At 43.2% G+C, this 16,143-nt stretch overlaps 1 protein-coding gene across 1 annotated transcript in view; it reads right to left on the bottom strand.

Annotated features, from left to right (window-relative positions):
- The window catches only part of CAP2 (cyclase associated actin cytoskeleton regulatory protein 2), a 90,578-nt gene that overhangs the window by 29,929 nt on the left and 44,506 nt on the right, over window positions 1–16,143 (bottom strand). The window contains exons 5-6 of the mRNA XM_054018990.1: window positions 1,164–1,307; window positions 567–652 (exon numbers count right to left, since the gene is read on the bottom strand). Of these exons, the coding sequence (XP_053874965.1) occupies window positions 567–652; window positions 1,164–1,307 (230 nt within the window). The remainder of the gene's footprint in view (window positions 1–566; window positions 653–1,163; window positions 1,308–16,143) is intronic.

Raw genomic sequence — 16,143 nt, 5'->3', positions numbered from 1 at the left:
TTGCAGGTATTGTATTTTAGTAACAATATGGTACTAACGGCTAAAAACTGACCCCTCTGCAAAGGCCAAGCGAATGGGATTTGTGCAAGAGTTCTCCAAAGGGGCTCAGAAAAGGAGTCATCCTCTCTCCATCTCAGGCCACAGAACACCAGTAGCACTGCACCGTATCTGCTACTGCAACTACATGCCTCCCTGTGCCCACACCCTTAAGATCGCCATGCATTGGCGCAAAGAGAGCCCTTTGGAAAACTGCATCAAGGGGCAGTAAAGTCTCAACTGCATGGAGCTGGACTCCAGGTAATAGAGCCAAAGTGCAATTTTTCAAGCAGAAAAGCAAGATGGGCAGTCAGGGAATTTCATCTCTGCAGCAGTGTATCAGTCAGACAGGGTAGTGCTGTAGTTGCCTGTGTGTGTGGGGGGGGAGTTCATGTGTTGAATGCTTTTTAATTTTCAAAACACTTTCTTGTGATGTTTTTGCAAATAATACAGTACTCGCTAGCACCTCAGTAAAGCTAGTTCTAAACTATCCATAGAGAAAGTGTGGACATTAACACCAGGCAACATACCTGTTTTTGTAGTCCTTTAACACCCTGTTAGTATAAAAGGTAGCAGCATCATTCATCTCCTTGACATAAGGGCCTGGTTTAGGAGACTAAGAGAACAGCACCATCACCCAAGTATAGCAAGAAAAAAATAAAAGAAGAGAAGATTTAAAACATTAGTCAAAACCCCCCACCAGTATTTTAGACTAAGAGCTTGTCTTCACTACAGGGGAGATCAATGGGGCTGCGAGCGATGCAGCGGGAGATCGATTTAGCGGGTCTAGTGAAGACCCCCTAAATTGACGACAGAGCGCTCTTCAGTCGACTCCGGTACCCCAGCTCTCCAAGAAAAGTAAGGGAAGTCGACCGGAGAGCATCTCCCATCGACACAATGCAGTGAACACACTGGGGTAAGTCAACCTAAGCTACATTATTCACGTAGCTGGAATAGCATAACTTAGGTCGACTTACTCCCCTAGTGTAGACAAGGCCTGAGTGTAGAGATAAGGAGATGGGAATGCAGAGTTAAATAATATTAGGGACTGCTCTGATTTGATTATTTGTTTATGGAGTACCATTAAGAAATGTGTTTTAAAATGCCCTAGTCTGTGTGTAACTCACCACTGTTATCCACCCAAGTGCAGGAATGCTTTCGCTGACAGCTGAGAGGTGGTTGAACATTTTACTTCCTCGGTTTCTCTCTCTGAAGGTCTGGATTTCCTGGATCTTGTCAGATATTGGTTTGAGCAGCACGGCCATCTCACTCTGCAGGAAAACATGAAACTATTGTTAGCACTGGCAGACTGGAAGACTCTGTGCTCAGTATTTCTCTGCGTAGTGCCATCGATTTAGGGAAGGAATAAAGGTCAATGTCTTGTATCACTTGTAAGCTCACCACACAACTTCATTTGCCCCACTCCAGTTACAACAGCAAAACATCCACCCATTAAATACTGATGTGCATTGCAATGTAAATTACAGTCAGCACCGGCAATGTCTGTGATATGTGCAACCTACATAGCAGGGCTGGCCAAACTGTGGCTTGCAAGCCGTTAAAGTGCGGCTCGCAAGCCCCCCACATCCTCCCCCATTCTCTGCCTACCAGACTGGAGGGGGGGGAGTTCAGGACCTCTGCCTTGCAGTGGGGTGGTGGGGTAGGGGCTTCTGTCCAGCAGGGGGAGTGTCTTGGGGCTTCAGCCCTGTAGGGCGCACTTGCCGGGGATCAGGGCTTCAGCAAGAGTGGGGCTGACACCCCGAGCCCCGGCTCCTGCCAAGTGTGCTCCAGCTCTCGAACTTTTGAAGATTTTTGTATGTGGCTCAGAGGGCCAGTAAGTTTGGCCACCCTGCTATATAGTTAAACAGGGACCTGTGCTTCCTGAGACCTGTGATGCTCCCCAAGGGTACCCAGGGTTGTGAGGCACGTCACCACTACCTGCCCTTAGCAGACACAGACAAGACTCCTTCACACTGTGGATCAGCTCCCTGAAACCAATGGCCTCTGGCAGTACAAGCACTGCCTTCCAGGCCTCTGTAGGCTTCACTCCCTCTGAGCAGGTTGGCACACACTAACGGCCAAGCTCTCTCTGAACATTTTCTGTTTTGTCCAGCCCCATATCATCTGTGTCCTGATATTTCTCTGAGTGTTTAGTGAACACTCACACTCAGAAAACACACACCAAGAAAACAAACATACACCAGCTTGTAAGATTCAGCTCAGGCCCAGCGCACTGAGATATATTTATAGTGAAAACAAGAATAAGTTTATTATCAAATAGCAGATATTCAGGAGATAGTGAGTAAGGATACTGGAGACATGGTTACATATGAAACAATATCATAACACACTTTCTAGAGACAGATTAACCTCCTGTCTAAAGATTTTCAGAATTTTCAACCAAGGCTGGCTGAGATCCCATTTTCATAAATATAAACACATTCATTTACTTCCCAGGTACAAGATGAAGAGGTTGTGATGTTGCACTCCATGTGTTTTATGGAAATATGCTTATGAATCTGAATATGATGCAACTGGAATATGCTTTATGCAAAAGGTCTCTTGTATGGTATCATTAGAAAGCTTGTAATCTACTGAGTGTGTTCATCCTATTTGTTTGCATGTATTATTTCTATGTCTGGAGTTAAGAGAATAAGATATAAAGTTGTATTACTGATGTAAACATATTAAGTGGAAGCCATTAAGGGTGCTTCAGAATCAATTAACTGTGAATGGGTTTATTTACCTGCAAGCCTTCCTGTGTATGTGTGGACCAGCCCATGGGTAATGAAGAATGAGGTCTCACAGGGACATGAGACCATGTCACCTGATACTGAAATCCATCTTAAATCTTGTACTTTTCCATTTAGAAGGAGGGGTGGGGGCCAAGCACAGACAAAAAATCCCCGCCTTGTGCCAATATAAAACCTATAGAAGAGGGTGGAGCAAGGCAAAGGGGGCTGCCAGTCATGAGAGAGCCCCTGCTTACCACCTGAGATGTGTGCTGGAACTAACAAGGACTGTACCAGGGGCAAGGATTGGGTCCAGACTAAGAAGGAGTCTAGTCTGTGAAAGAAGCTTATTGGAACATCTCTGCGGGTGAGATATTACCTGTAATCAGTTTCTTAATGTATTAGGCTTAGACTTGCGTGTTTTGCTTTATTTTGCTTGGTGACTTACTTTGTTCTGTCTGTTATTACTTGAAACCACTTAAATCCTACTTTTTATACTTAATAAAATCACTTTGGTTTATTAATAAACCCAGAGTAAGTGATTAATACCTGGGGGAGCAAACATCTGTGCATATCTCTCTATCAGTGTAATAGAGGGCAGACAATTTATGAGTTTACCCTGTATAAGCTTTGTTCAGAGTAAAACTGATTTATTTGGGGTTTGGATCCCATTGGGAATTGGGTGTCTGGGTGCTGGAGAGGTAACCTGCTGAGCTGGTTTTGGTTAAAGTCTGCAGCTTTGGGGGCATGGCCCAGAACCTGAGTCTGTGTTGCAACAGGCTAGCGTGTCAGGCTCAACAAGGCAGGGTTCTGGAGTCTCAAGCTGGCAGGGAAAATGGGCTCCAGAGGTAATTTCAGCACATCAGGTGACAGTCCCAAGGGGTCTCTGTGGCTGAACCCGTCACAGGGGTATCTTCTTTGTCTTCTAGATATACCCTGAAGTTCATGGTCTCTATTCACAGACAGGGTAACCTTCCACAGATTGTCTTTTTTCCTGTGTGCTCCTTCCCTGTTTGCTTCACATCTCTCCATTAATATTTGACTTCATATGTAAATGGGCAGCCATTGTGTTAGTTTACAATGCTTAATTTACATCCCGACAGAGAGAGAGAGAGAGAGAGAGAGAGACCTATTTCTTACCTCCCGTTCGGAAGAAAACCTGTTTTTCACCTTTGCTGGTGACAAATATCTTGATACAGACTTAAACATATTTTCAGTGCATATATACATAACTTCTTCATACATTTCACTATGATAGTAATGACCAGTGTGACACTGACTTTAACTTGAGACCTCACGTGACATTCTTTGGTGAATCAAAATGTACATACTAGAATCAGGATATGCCCATAACCTTATCAGCTGGCATTAAGTGATTCTTGGGTCACAGGACCCCACTCCTAAAATGACTCTACATCTTGGAGTTACTGTGACAGTTTTTCATATGATATTCCAGAAACTTCTTTAGGACATTTGGAATGCCCTGGGTTTTCATTTTATCTATCAAAATGTATTTTATGTCTGATTTTGTTTTTTAGAAGTACAAAATATTTGTTTTGATGTATTGCTATACCAAGTAGAATTTGCTCTGTGTTTACCAGCATCAAACAGTCCAATAGAATGAGTACTCAGTGCGATGAACAGCGTTTACAATGAAGAGAAAAGCTGGAAGAGCACAGACATCATTTAAGCTATTAGTTTATTCAGCATGAATATTAATCATACTTGTCCAGTGTATCAGGTAAACTCATTCAGAACATTAAGTTGCTGGAAAATTTACCACATTCAGAAATATACACATGTTGCTGCAGAGTGAGAATTTATCCGCATCTTCTTGTCTGTAATATAAACTATCTTGCGACCCTAAAATATGTTGCCACAAAAGTGGCTCAGTTTTTGATTTTGAAAGTTCAGTCACCTAACACATGCCACACACTGACATGTGACTGACTTGAGAGAGCACCATTCCTCAGTGCCCACACTCTTTCCTCAAATATAACCGAGGGGAGAAGTTGGCCACTAGTATTTACAGACAAAGTTGTCTGAGACAGATATTTCTTTTCACTTTTCCTAAGAGTGTAACTGTTTGACTGACTTAACTGTTTATTGGAGAAAATTCATTTTTCAGAATACTTTGAGGACTAGCATTACCATGCCACATTATTGTACAATTACCTGCCCAGTCAAGGTGCAGGTCCATTCTGTAGTAAAAAATTGGTATATCAGAGTGCTTAAGTACTACAGTGATGGATGCTATACAATTCCTAAAATAGGTAGGAAGTGTAACAGAGATTAATTAGCAGAAAGACTTTCCAGTCAGCAAAAAAAGATTGATTGATTGTAAGTGGCTTCATTTGCAAAAGATGTATCCAAAAGTGGGATTAGTGGAAAAGGTGAAAGCTCCTAAATGGCCTCTTGAGAGCTACATGTTTTTCTTTTCTGTGTTGGGGGAGAGTTGTGACATAGAGAAGTTCAAATGTTCCCCAGATCAGCCGAGGAAAACCTTTACAGGATGACCTTCTTCCTCCCTTGCCATTAAAATATCTCATGACTTCTGATTGGGTAACAATATCTCATGACTTCTGATGGCTGTAAAAAATAACACACAGCAGTAAGCTTTGCTTGTTTATTTCCCTCCCTTTTAACATGTGTTTCAAGCCATTCCGCATGACCTAAGCTTCTTAAAATATTCCCCCTACTTAAAATAAATGCGTCAAAGTTACCATAAGTCAACACGTGGTCAAAAGGCTTTCCCAGCAACATTGGAAAAATCAGGGTTTCAAAAATTTTAAAGGAGTCAGTCTCGAACATTATTGTCACATTGAGAAAGACCAGTGCATCTGTAAAGTTAGTGATATCTGGCCTGCCTCCACAAAGGGAAAAAATATATTTACAATATTAACTGGATCAGAAAGTTAATATCTCTGGCTCCCCAACACAAGTCATTAAGTCTAAAAAGACCCTGCAATCACTTAAAAATTGGTTGTGTGACCATAATATTAAGTTTGGGAAAGTTCTTGTTTGTTTGTTTGTTTACAATTTTTATTTTTTCATACAACACTCAGGAATCTGAGTATAACAGTGGTTAGCAAAAATGAAATTAAAAAAATAAAGTATTTGCCCTGCTTTTGCGTTGTGCCAATTTGCTCCTAGAGTCTAAGGAATGTTTACAGTCTGTAGCTCATCATGAACCTTCATGGCCCAGATCCAAACAACCCAAGAGAATGTCAGGAGTAGAACATGTAGCTCCCGAAAGGCCTTGCATATCGAGGCAGCATGGTCATGAGGATAGGGCACAGGACTCGTAGATAGGAAACCTCAGTTCTCTTCCAGGCTCTGCCATTGACTTATTGTGTGACTTTTGGAAAGTCACTTCAGTTCTCTGTGCCTCAGTTCCCTATATGTAAAATGGGGCTAATGATACTTACCTTCATTTGTAAAATGCTTTGAGACCCAAGGATAAAAAGCCCTAAATAAGAGATAAATATTATTATTACTGGGGGCAGGGGACTCAGTCCTGCTTTCACTAAGGTCAACAGAAAAGCTCCCATGACTTCAGTAAAAGATTATGTCCATTCATTTTACGTGTGTTATAGTATTTCTGTTGCTTTGAATGTAGGGGGATATATATTTTCTTTTACTTCACTACATATTAAATATTTCTAAAAATGTAGTCCATTTTACATTTTTCTATTAAGTTATTTAAGCCCATGGTAGGGCTTTTAAAGATGAAATATTAAGTGCTAGAGAAACTGAAAGGAGCAGAATTTGGATTCATACAGCAGCTATATTCATCCTCAAAGTGTCTCAGAGCAGTCTACAAAATAATGAGTTACTGATAGCGTAGTGGCTATGGAAACAGAGCAGCCACAGTAGGCTAGATCCTCAGCCCTGTTCCATCACTTTTGTGTTGCTCGTAAGGAATGATGCAGCTCTTAAGGAAGTGTGTGTGTGGGGAGGGGAAGGAGGAGGGGGGGCGCGCTTCTTGTTACTCATGCACCTGGGCAAGGGTCTGTCACAATCCAGCCCTAAGCATCCAAATGTCTTAAAATGAATTAAATGTACTATTAGACGAATGATATATAGTGCATTTGACTTTATGGTGAGGGGGAATTAATTAATAAAAGACTCTTACTTCTGGCAGTAATAGCTCTTGATTGGGCTCTACAATAGGAGCAATATGGATCTGCTCAGGATTCTAAAAGAACCAGCTGATTTAATATTCATTGCAATAAAGTGAATCTCTATACTGTATCTGTAACAAAAAATCAATTCAAAGAGATTAATCTGACCAATTTAGTTGGAAAAAATTTTCAACATGTCTTCGGCATGTGCTACATTAAATTTCTTGTCATGTAAGATGGCACAGTTACTTGAGGTAATTTAGGACTCTTGGTACATAAACACTAGATACATTTCTATTACAACATCATTTTACTGAAATTTTAAAGATGCAGAATAGTACAACTGAAAAATACCAAATATAATTCTTAGCTTCTCTCTTACCCTTCAGCCTTTATAATAATTAGTAATGCCAGACAAGAATCTCTTACCGTTATTAGTAAATCTAACCTAAACCAAACTAATCCATTCCATATAATTCTGCATTAAAAAACGAAATCAGAGTGATAAGGCTACTGAAGTGGTTAGTGTAGCTGAAAACACTCCAAAGAAGTCACTGAACGCAAAACACTGGCTTCAGGGGTTTATTTTAACATACTCCGCCCAAGTCCTACAAAATTGCAGTGCACATCCATGATGCACTGTTTATTTCAGCAGACCTGGAAACATTTCACTTTATTCACGTGAGAAGTCCCATAGCTGCATTGGCTTGCAGGAATGGGACCTACATATATCAGTGTTGCCAACTCTGGTGACTTTAGCACAAGTCTCGCAATATTTGGTGGTTTTGTAAAGCTCCAGCCTCTGAATCAAGGTGATTATTTGAAAATTTCAGTTTTAATTTAAAAACAAAAGTAAGTTTCTACCTCCCTGCCCCTACCCCCACAGAAGTTGTGGAACAAAGCTTGAAAATGTGAATCCTAAACCACAAAGCAAATAAAAAGAAGCCAATGTATTATTTTTAGTTTCATGACTTTAAGCCAATGTCATAGTGTTTTGGGGCTTGACTCATTTAAAAAATAAAATGTTTGGGTTTGACAATACTTAGGGTATATCTACCCAGCAACTGGGAGGGTGTTCCCAAGGTCGGCTCTAGCACTGCAGCTGGGGCTGGGCGAAGCGGCCCGAGCCGCCCAGAGACTGCGGCAGGGCGGCCAGATGCAGCAGCAGGGCCATAGAGGGCGGGGTGCTGCTGTGCGGGCTCACGTCCTGCTCTCTGGGGCTCCGCTCCCTCTGGGGCTACCCTGCCCCGGCTCCTCAGCCCCCTGCCAGGGTGGTCCCCCAGCTCTGCCCTCCCTGGAGGCAGGAACCTTGGCTGGAGGGACCCTGGGCTGAGGCGCGGCCCGGGAGCCCCACTGCTTATCCCGACCCTGCCAGCGCTGGACCGGCTGGAGGCAAGGGGGGAGTGGGCGGAGTCAGCACTGGTGCGGGGGAGCCCAGGGCTGGGGCGGCAGGGGAGTGCGGGGGCGGCCAAAATTTTTTTTGCTTGGGGTGGCAAAAAACCTAGAGCCGGCCCTGGGTGTTCCCCAGCATGGATCAACAGACATGTGCTAGCTCTGCTTGAGCTAGCACACTAAAAATAACCACGTAGCCAGGGGTAGCACAGGAGCGGCTCAGGCTAGCCACCCAACTACATACCTGTGGGGTTGGGTGTGATTGTATTCAGGCGGGAGTCTGAGCCACTGCCCGTGCTGCTAAGGGACACGGTTATTTTTTTAGCACACTAGCTCCAGCAGAGCTAGTATGTGTCTATATACCTGTGTTTGGAAGCACCCTCCAGCTGCTGTGTAGACATACCCTGAGTTCTCTCCAACCTTGTCCACACTGCAACAGTTAGCTTGAGTTAGTACATTCCAGTTACAGCATCCAGGTTACCTGACTTCGAGTGAGAGCAGAGTGGTCATTGCGAAACAATGCTGGAGCTACACAGAGTGATTGGATTAGCATCTGATGAGTTGTAACCTGAGATGCTGCATCCTCACAGCTATCTGGTCATCCTAGATCCTTCCCATCTTGGATTCCAAGTTAGAATAATTTCCTGCACCTCCACCAAGCAGTACAGTATTTCTTTTACTGTGAATTGTGTATAGCCATAAGGTAGGCCAGAGTTAGTGATATCACCGTGTATTGAAGAATAAGGCATTGTAGTTTCTGTTATCGCTGATGAGATAAAACTCTGTTATGGATGGATAAAATCATCTAAGAGTTTCTAGCCTAACTACAGTTGCAGAGTTTGGGTGCATTAACTGTGCTTTTCCATACTTTCAAATGTTTGTGTTTCTTTTAAAGGCAATCTGTAAAGAGCATTTTTTTTAATTGGACTTGGACCCTTCTTTTATTATGCATAAGGAAGACATGAAAGGTTGTTTTGTTTTTGACATTCAAGAATGTCGGCACTGTGATGGAATAATTTTTCTATTTTATTAACAATTTGAACTCAACTGAGGTGGTGCCTGTGTTAGGCTGGCCAATGATTTTCAGAGCTGAATCTAAACAAAACCCAAACAAGCTGCTAAACAGCCTTGAAACTCCAGGGCTTGCTGCTTGAGAAATAGCTGGATCCCTTGAATGGTTACAATTTTCTGTTTGTTTATTTCCTAGCAAAAATGTATCCAGCTTTCAAAGGCAGCTGATGGACTGTTCCTTTTGCACACTCCTCCTCCTCCATGGAACAAGATGATTCACCCCTCCTTGCACAAATGGGCTTTGTCTTGTGCGAGGTTTGAGTGGGAAGAAATTTCAGCCCCTCTGCATCTGCTACTTCAGCCTATGGGCCAGAATAGCATCCTCTGCCCCTGTGCAGTGGGGAGCAAGTAGGTTACTGCTAAATATGTGCAGCTGCAGCATCAGTAGAACTTCCCCCACCCTGGGCCTACAGGCCCTCACCACACCAGCTTATTCGGGATCAGTACAGATCTGTCTTCAGAGATCACCCTGTGTGACCAATCCACTCAGGGAGGGCTAGAGCAATATTTCCATGCAGTGGGCCTTGTGCAGACCCTCCATACATAAGTGAATTTTCTGATTTTCTTAAATTAAATGTGTCTCCAACACAATTGTACATTTAGGGCTTGTTCCTGCATTCACAGAAGTCCATGGCAAAGCTCCGATTGACTAATAGTGCAGGACGAGGGCCTTAACAAGGTGCGACAAAAGTGTGGGGGAAAATTCCTGGCCTTACCGAGTCAGTTGTCTATTGATAGAAGCATGTGATTCAGCAGTGACTTAAATGGCAATTGATGTATTTCTCTTAAAAACCACAGCAATCCCAACCTAATAACTACTAGGTGTTCTGTCAAAACTGACAAATTACTATTTTAGTCACTTGTGGTTTTTATTTTTATGCATAAAATGTTAGGAAAGCAAACAGCCAGGAACATGAAAGATAAATAGCTTCCTAATCAGTGAAGAAACCTGGGGTTGGTGTATATTTCAGTGGAGCTGTGCCAAGATACACCAACAGAGAATCAGGCCCAATATATTTATCTTGGGAGCCTGGAGTCAGTCTGACAATTTTTATAATTAGAATTGCATGCTACTGCATACCGCGTTACCCTCTGCGGCCATTCTGGCTAGGCAGCGCACTGTATAACCAACAAAGAGACACTCCTACAAACTGTGAAGACCCATCTAGGTGTTTTGCTACTCCAGGCAAACTGAACAGATTCCACTCCTAACTGTGGGCTGATACTCAGGCAAGAGCAGTTATCAAGCTTTTGATGTGCTCCTAATTTTTGCTGCTCGAGATAATCCTGGGTTCTGTTTGTTACACGGTATGCCTTACGTTGTATGTTCTAACAATATACTGAAGCAAATTTCAGGACAGAGAATGGCTGTAGGAGAGCACGTGGACTAACTGAAAACACAAGCGCGCAGGAAGACTGAGCTGACTAGCTATATAAGCTTCTCAGGTTTTAAAAAGCAATCACATGCAGTAGTACCACTCCAACATGGGCATTCATGGACACTCCAGCTTTAAGCATGGCCGGCTCTAACTTTTTTGCCGCCCCAAGCAGCAAAAAAAAGTGCTGCCCCGCTGTAACACCCCCCCCATTGCTGCCCTGCCCTGCCGAAACACCCCCACACCAAGTGCCGCGCTGCCGAACCTCCCCCGCCGAGTGCCGCGCCACCGAACAGCCCCCGCTGCGCTGCCGAACACCCTCCACCCCCGCCAAGCGCCGTGCTGCTGAACCCCTTGCGCAGAGCGCAGCCAATCACCCCCCGCGGAGCGTCATGCCACCGAACCCCCCGCCCCCCGCGGAGCGCCGTGCCACTGAAACTGCTGCTGAACACCACCCCTCCCACCCCCCGGCGCGGAGCGCTGCCGAAACCCCTGTGGAGCGCCGTGCTGCTGAACACCCCCGCGGAGCGCCGCACCACCAAACATCCCCGCTGAGCGCCGCGCTGCTGAAAATTCCCCCCGCGCGGAGCGCCGCCAAACCCCTCCCCGCTGAGCTACCGAACCCCTCCCCATGGAGCGCCGCGCCGCCGAACACCCCGCCAAGCGCTGCACCGCCGGAACCCCCCCACCCGCCGAGCTGCTCCCCGCCACCCTAAGATTGGCCGCCCCTTACCAGGTGCCGCCCCAAGCACGTGCTTGGTTGGCTGGTGCCTGGAGCCAGCCCTGGCTTTAAGAAGGACAATCATTCTTCTCTAAACACTGCCACTGTTAAAATCCGCTAACCGGATTCATCCTGTGTTTATGATGGCAAAAACCCCAATCCCAGGTCACTAGTGGTAGCAAATTTGCCAGAGGTGGAGATTGCAGCAGTGCCCAATCGCCACGTTGTCTCTCCTGCCAGAAGATGTAGTGGGGGTAAGTGCAGCCCAAAAGTGCTGGGAAGTTGGTGCACATGCTGGCCAAGGGAGTGAACTACCTCAGTTTTGGGTGTGCAAAAAATGAAGAACATGGTCCCTAGTGGATTAGGGATTCTTACCAGAATGCTTACATCAAAATGGTTTCATGTAAGCTTATCTGGCTCAAGGGCTTGAGTGTGAACATAGCTGCAGGGATTGAAAACTGGCTGAAGGACTATGGAGAAAGGATAAATCCTAAAAGGAAATGTTTCAGGCAGGTATCCAGTAAGGTGCTACAGGGATTATTAGTGTTGTGTCCAGAGGCATTTACTATTTCACTCATGATCCTCGAGAGGCAATGAATAGCATATCCGTTAAAATGGTAAGATGGTGCTCAGCTGCTACATGGATGTGCTATTGGGTCAAAGACGGAAGAAGCCTCCCTCTTACTTGTGTCTGTCCCCTGCATGCATACATGCTGACAGTGCTCACACTGAGAAGTGCAAGGTCTGTGAGAGGCTAGTGCTGGTGGTGGTGTCTGTCCCTCAAAGTGGTGTGAAGAAGCAGGACTGTAGCTCCACACCCCCTTCTGCACTGGCCAGAAGAGCTGGTAGGGTACAGAGAATGGACTTCCTCAATGGCAGCACAACAATCACAGTCTTTCTGTACTCCCTGGAGCTCCAGGTGGCATTATGCCTTCCCGAGGCTACGTGCCCTGCCTGCAATGCAGGGCTGTATCTCAAACACCTCAAATCATCGAGTTGCAGAAGACATTAATTTGGAAGGTTGTGCAGACACCAATGAGGAAAGAGAAACCATACAAGGGGATCTAGAGAGGTTAGCTATGTGGGCAGGAAATAAAATGAGTCTGAAGCTGGTAAAGTGCATCTGGAGAAAAAAAGTGAGAAATATGCAATCAGTGGTGGATAACTACTTGGAAAACAATAATACTTACCAAAAAACAACCAAGGATGGTGGTGGATAACTGGATGTAAGTCTGCAATGCTGATCAAAAAAAGAGCCCATGCAGTTTTGGGCTGCATATAAAAAGGCATCATGTGAAGGAGCTGGGAACTGTATGCTACCTGTGGACCCTCTTTATATGGCATTAATGAGACCACACGTATCACGCACTGCTAGGCTTATTCATACCTGAAACATGCTGACAATCAGGAAGGAATTCAGAGAACCGGGAGAGGGTGTGCGTGTGTGTGTGTGGGGGAGTGGGTAGGGGCAGAAATAAGGGTCTAATGATACAAGGTACTGAGTGCCTCCTATTAGGTGCTCAGCACTCTCAACTCTCATTCACTTCAACCTCCACACTTTTTATAAGATTGTGCCCTCAGGGTCTAGAAAGATTTAAGAAAGAAGAAAAAATAATTGGACCAAATTCTACTTCTAGTTACAAAGGTGCAGCCTTGCTGAAGTCAACCAAATGAGTAAAACGACAGCAGATCTTGACCTAAAATATTTAGTTTGGCTGAGCAATAACTGAAGAGGGAGGGATGTATTTAGAAAATAGGTGGTCCATGGGTAGTATATCTAGGAGCAATCAGTAATGGAATGACAATCAACAAAGAGAAATTCTACATAAGTAATAGGAAAAATCTCCTACGTGAGGCAGTAGTCTCCCATGGGACATAGTGGCCATCCTATCACTGGGGTCATTTTAAAATAAGTTAGTTCCCATGCTACTGCTTGGAGAGCATAGAGGCCACCGAACAAGTTATATGCCTCCATAATGTTTTGTCTTGAGCCAAATCTGGCGGGTTACTGGATTAGATGCCTATGAGCAACAGGTTTCTGTTGATACTATCCAGCCATTGTGTTTTAGGTCTTCCGAGGGGTCTTTTCTATCCTGCTTTCATTGGATAAAATAGAAAATAATTCTCTCAGGGGAAGCTGGTGGACATTAGAAGCAAATGACCATACCACCTTAGAGAATGTTGGGTGACCGTCCAAGAGAGTGGGACCTGTTTAGTTGGAAGACGGGTTTCTTCAATTGACTTGAATTCATACCATTTGATGTTTTCGAACGTTTCTGAGATGCTAGCTTCATCTGAATGGTGTTCAACTTCTTTTCAATCTGAACAAAATAGACTGGAGAAAAACGTAAGAATATGATGCTGCGAACAATCCTGCACTTGCAGGAACTAGCTGGCTGGAAACATTCATCTCTAATTTCTATAGACTAAATTTTGATGCATTTATTCAGTCTCTACTCTGGCATGACTTCCATTAAAGTCAGTGGGAATTTGCCTGGAGTAAAGGGCCCTTTAAAACCTCAAATTTTGCTCCTACGATTCTACTCTAACTTCCCTAGTTTTTGTGGGGTTTTGAGTACAGGTTACTGTGATTTATTTTTTTCTAGGTGAGCCCTTCCCATTCCCCACCCCCAAATTGGTTATAGCAGAGGTTCTCAAACTGTGGTCCGCGAACCACTAGTGGTCCACGAGCTCCATTCAGGTGGTCTGTGGATAGTTCCCTCTAAGGTACATGCCTGGGTGGCCGCACATGTGAGAATGTAGGGACACCCACCTAATTAGTGGAGCCACGCAGGCCTGGCTCCACTAATTAGGTGCCTGGAGACCTCCCTCCTTCCCAGCCCCAGCTCAGGGGCTGCCGTGGCGGGGGAGAGAGGGCACATCCATCACATTAGACTACTGATATTAAAATATGAGTTGTGTGCTTTTATTTGTAGAATAAAAAAAGTTAATAATTAAGTTATTTTTATATATAGCGCTTTTATCCAAAGTGCTTTACAATAGTTAGCTAACGGTACAACCAACATTTGGAAAGATCATTAAGTGGTCCATCGAGACCCTCAGCAATTTTCAAGTGGTCTACGAAAAAAAAAGTTTGAGAACTACTGGGTTATAGTATCTGCACATTAAAGGCAGGTATTTGAGCGGAATGTTTGTCTACAGAATGTTAATATCAGACCAGCTGGGGACTGGCAGACATATGAATTCAATCAGCACTTTTTGTGTATGTGTGTGTGTAAGGAATTATATTCTAGCACCATTTATAGTCTGAACTGCATCTGTCATCTGAATCTAGTTGTGATAATCTCTTATGAACAGTTTCTTACATTTCTAGCTGCGCCTGTTTGTATGGACACTAAATTTTGAATTTAAAGGGCTTTACCTCAGAAGTGCTGTGGTATAATTTTAAATGAATGGACTTAATGGCAAGTCCAGTCATTACATCATGAAAAAAGCAGCCTCTGTTTCCCACAATATATCTGAGGAATAAACTTTAATATGAGAGGTTCCTGATAAAATGGGCTACAACATCTCAGTCCAGTACTATCTGCAGCAATGCGTTTGACACAGATCTAAAGCTGATACTGCTTATACTTATAATAATTCATGGGCAAATTTATCATATTAATGATCCCCTTTGTGGGAACAGTGGTAAAAATAGAAGACCAAACTGACAAAGCAGTTTCTTAAGATATTTAAACTCTTGAAGTGAAAAGAAACAGTTACTGAAGAAGCAGTGGCATAAAATTTATCATTCATAGAATATTTACTGCTATGACTTTGAATGGTACCATTCTGGAACAAGAATGCATTTCTTGAAGATCACAAGTAAAAAATTATGTTGTTAAAAAGATAGTTACTCAAGGAAACAAATAACTTTAAATATGCCACAAAATAATATGCTGTTTGATTCAGAATTAGATTTGGAGTAGAATATGTGGAATAGGAAATTCAGTTCAAAACTGTTTCACAATGTTTTGTTATCTTAATTTTTTGAACAGCTCAAAAAACACATAAATCGAAGTACTCAAAATGCCTTTAAAATAATTTTTCACAGAACACAACACACTTACACCTCTTTAGCTCTCTCTTCACCCCCTTCCATTCCCATATATAATTAATTTATGGTAGACAGGTTTACATTTTATAACATTTTAAAATGTAGCATCAGAAAATTACTTCCAATAAGTGGATGAATGTTAGAATTAGTTTGTATCCAGCAGCCACTAGTTGGGAGACAAACATTAATATAAAATGATAGTTTTGTCATGTGATCTTTTCCACTGCACCTCCAAATATAGAACATGACCATAAAAAGTAAGGAGAACATGCACTCTGCTAAGTAATTTATTGCAGTTGATGCAGGATTGGTATGCCATCTGGAACAGCTATTTTCACATATACAGATGATAAAGGCTGTGCACCACAACAAGCTCAGAGATGAAAAAATGTAGAAGCTAATATTAAGAAACAATTCTGAACAAAACCAAGCTAAATGAGTTTAACTATTAGAAGAGCATTTGATAGTAACACACTGATTACAGATATTAAAGAACTAAATTAATTAGTGACCTCAGCATTTGAATAAAAGGAGAAGAGAAAAAAATCCCAGCTTCTACACATTATGTATTTCTATTTTCTGACCCTCAAAGTTATAATATTATCACCACAACAGGCATCTTTTTAATGCT

The sequence above is a fragment of the Malaclemys terrapin genome, chromosome 2 (genome assembly GCF_027887155.1).
Source record: "Malaclemys terrapin pileata isolate rMalTer1 chromosome 2, rMalTer1.hap1, whole genome shotgun sequence".
Lineage (NCBI taxonomy): Eukaryota > Metazoa > Chordata > Testudines > Emydidae > Malaclemys > Malaclemys terrapin.
This window is presented reverse-complemented; position numbering and strand designations above follow the sequence as displayed.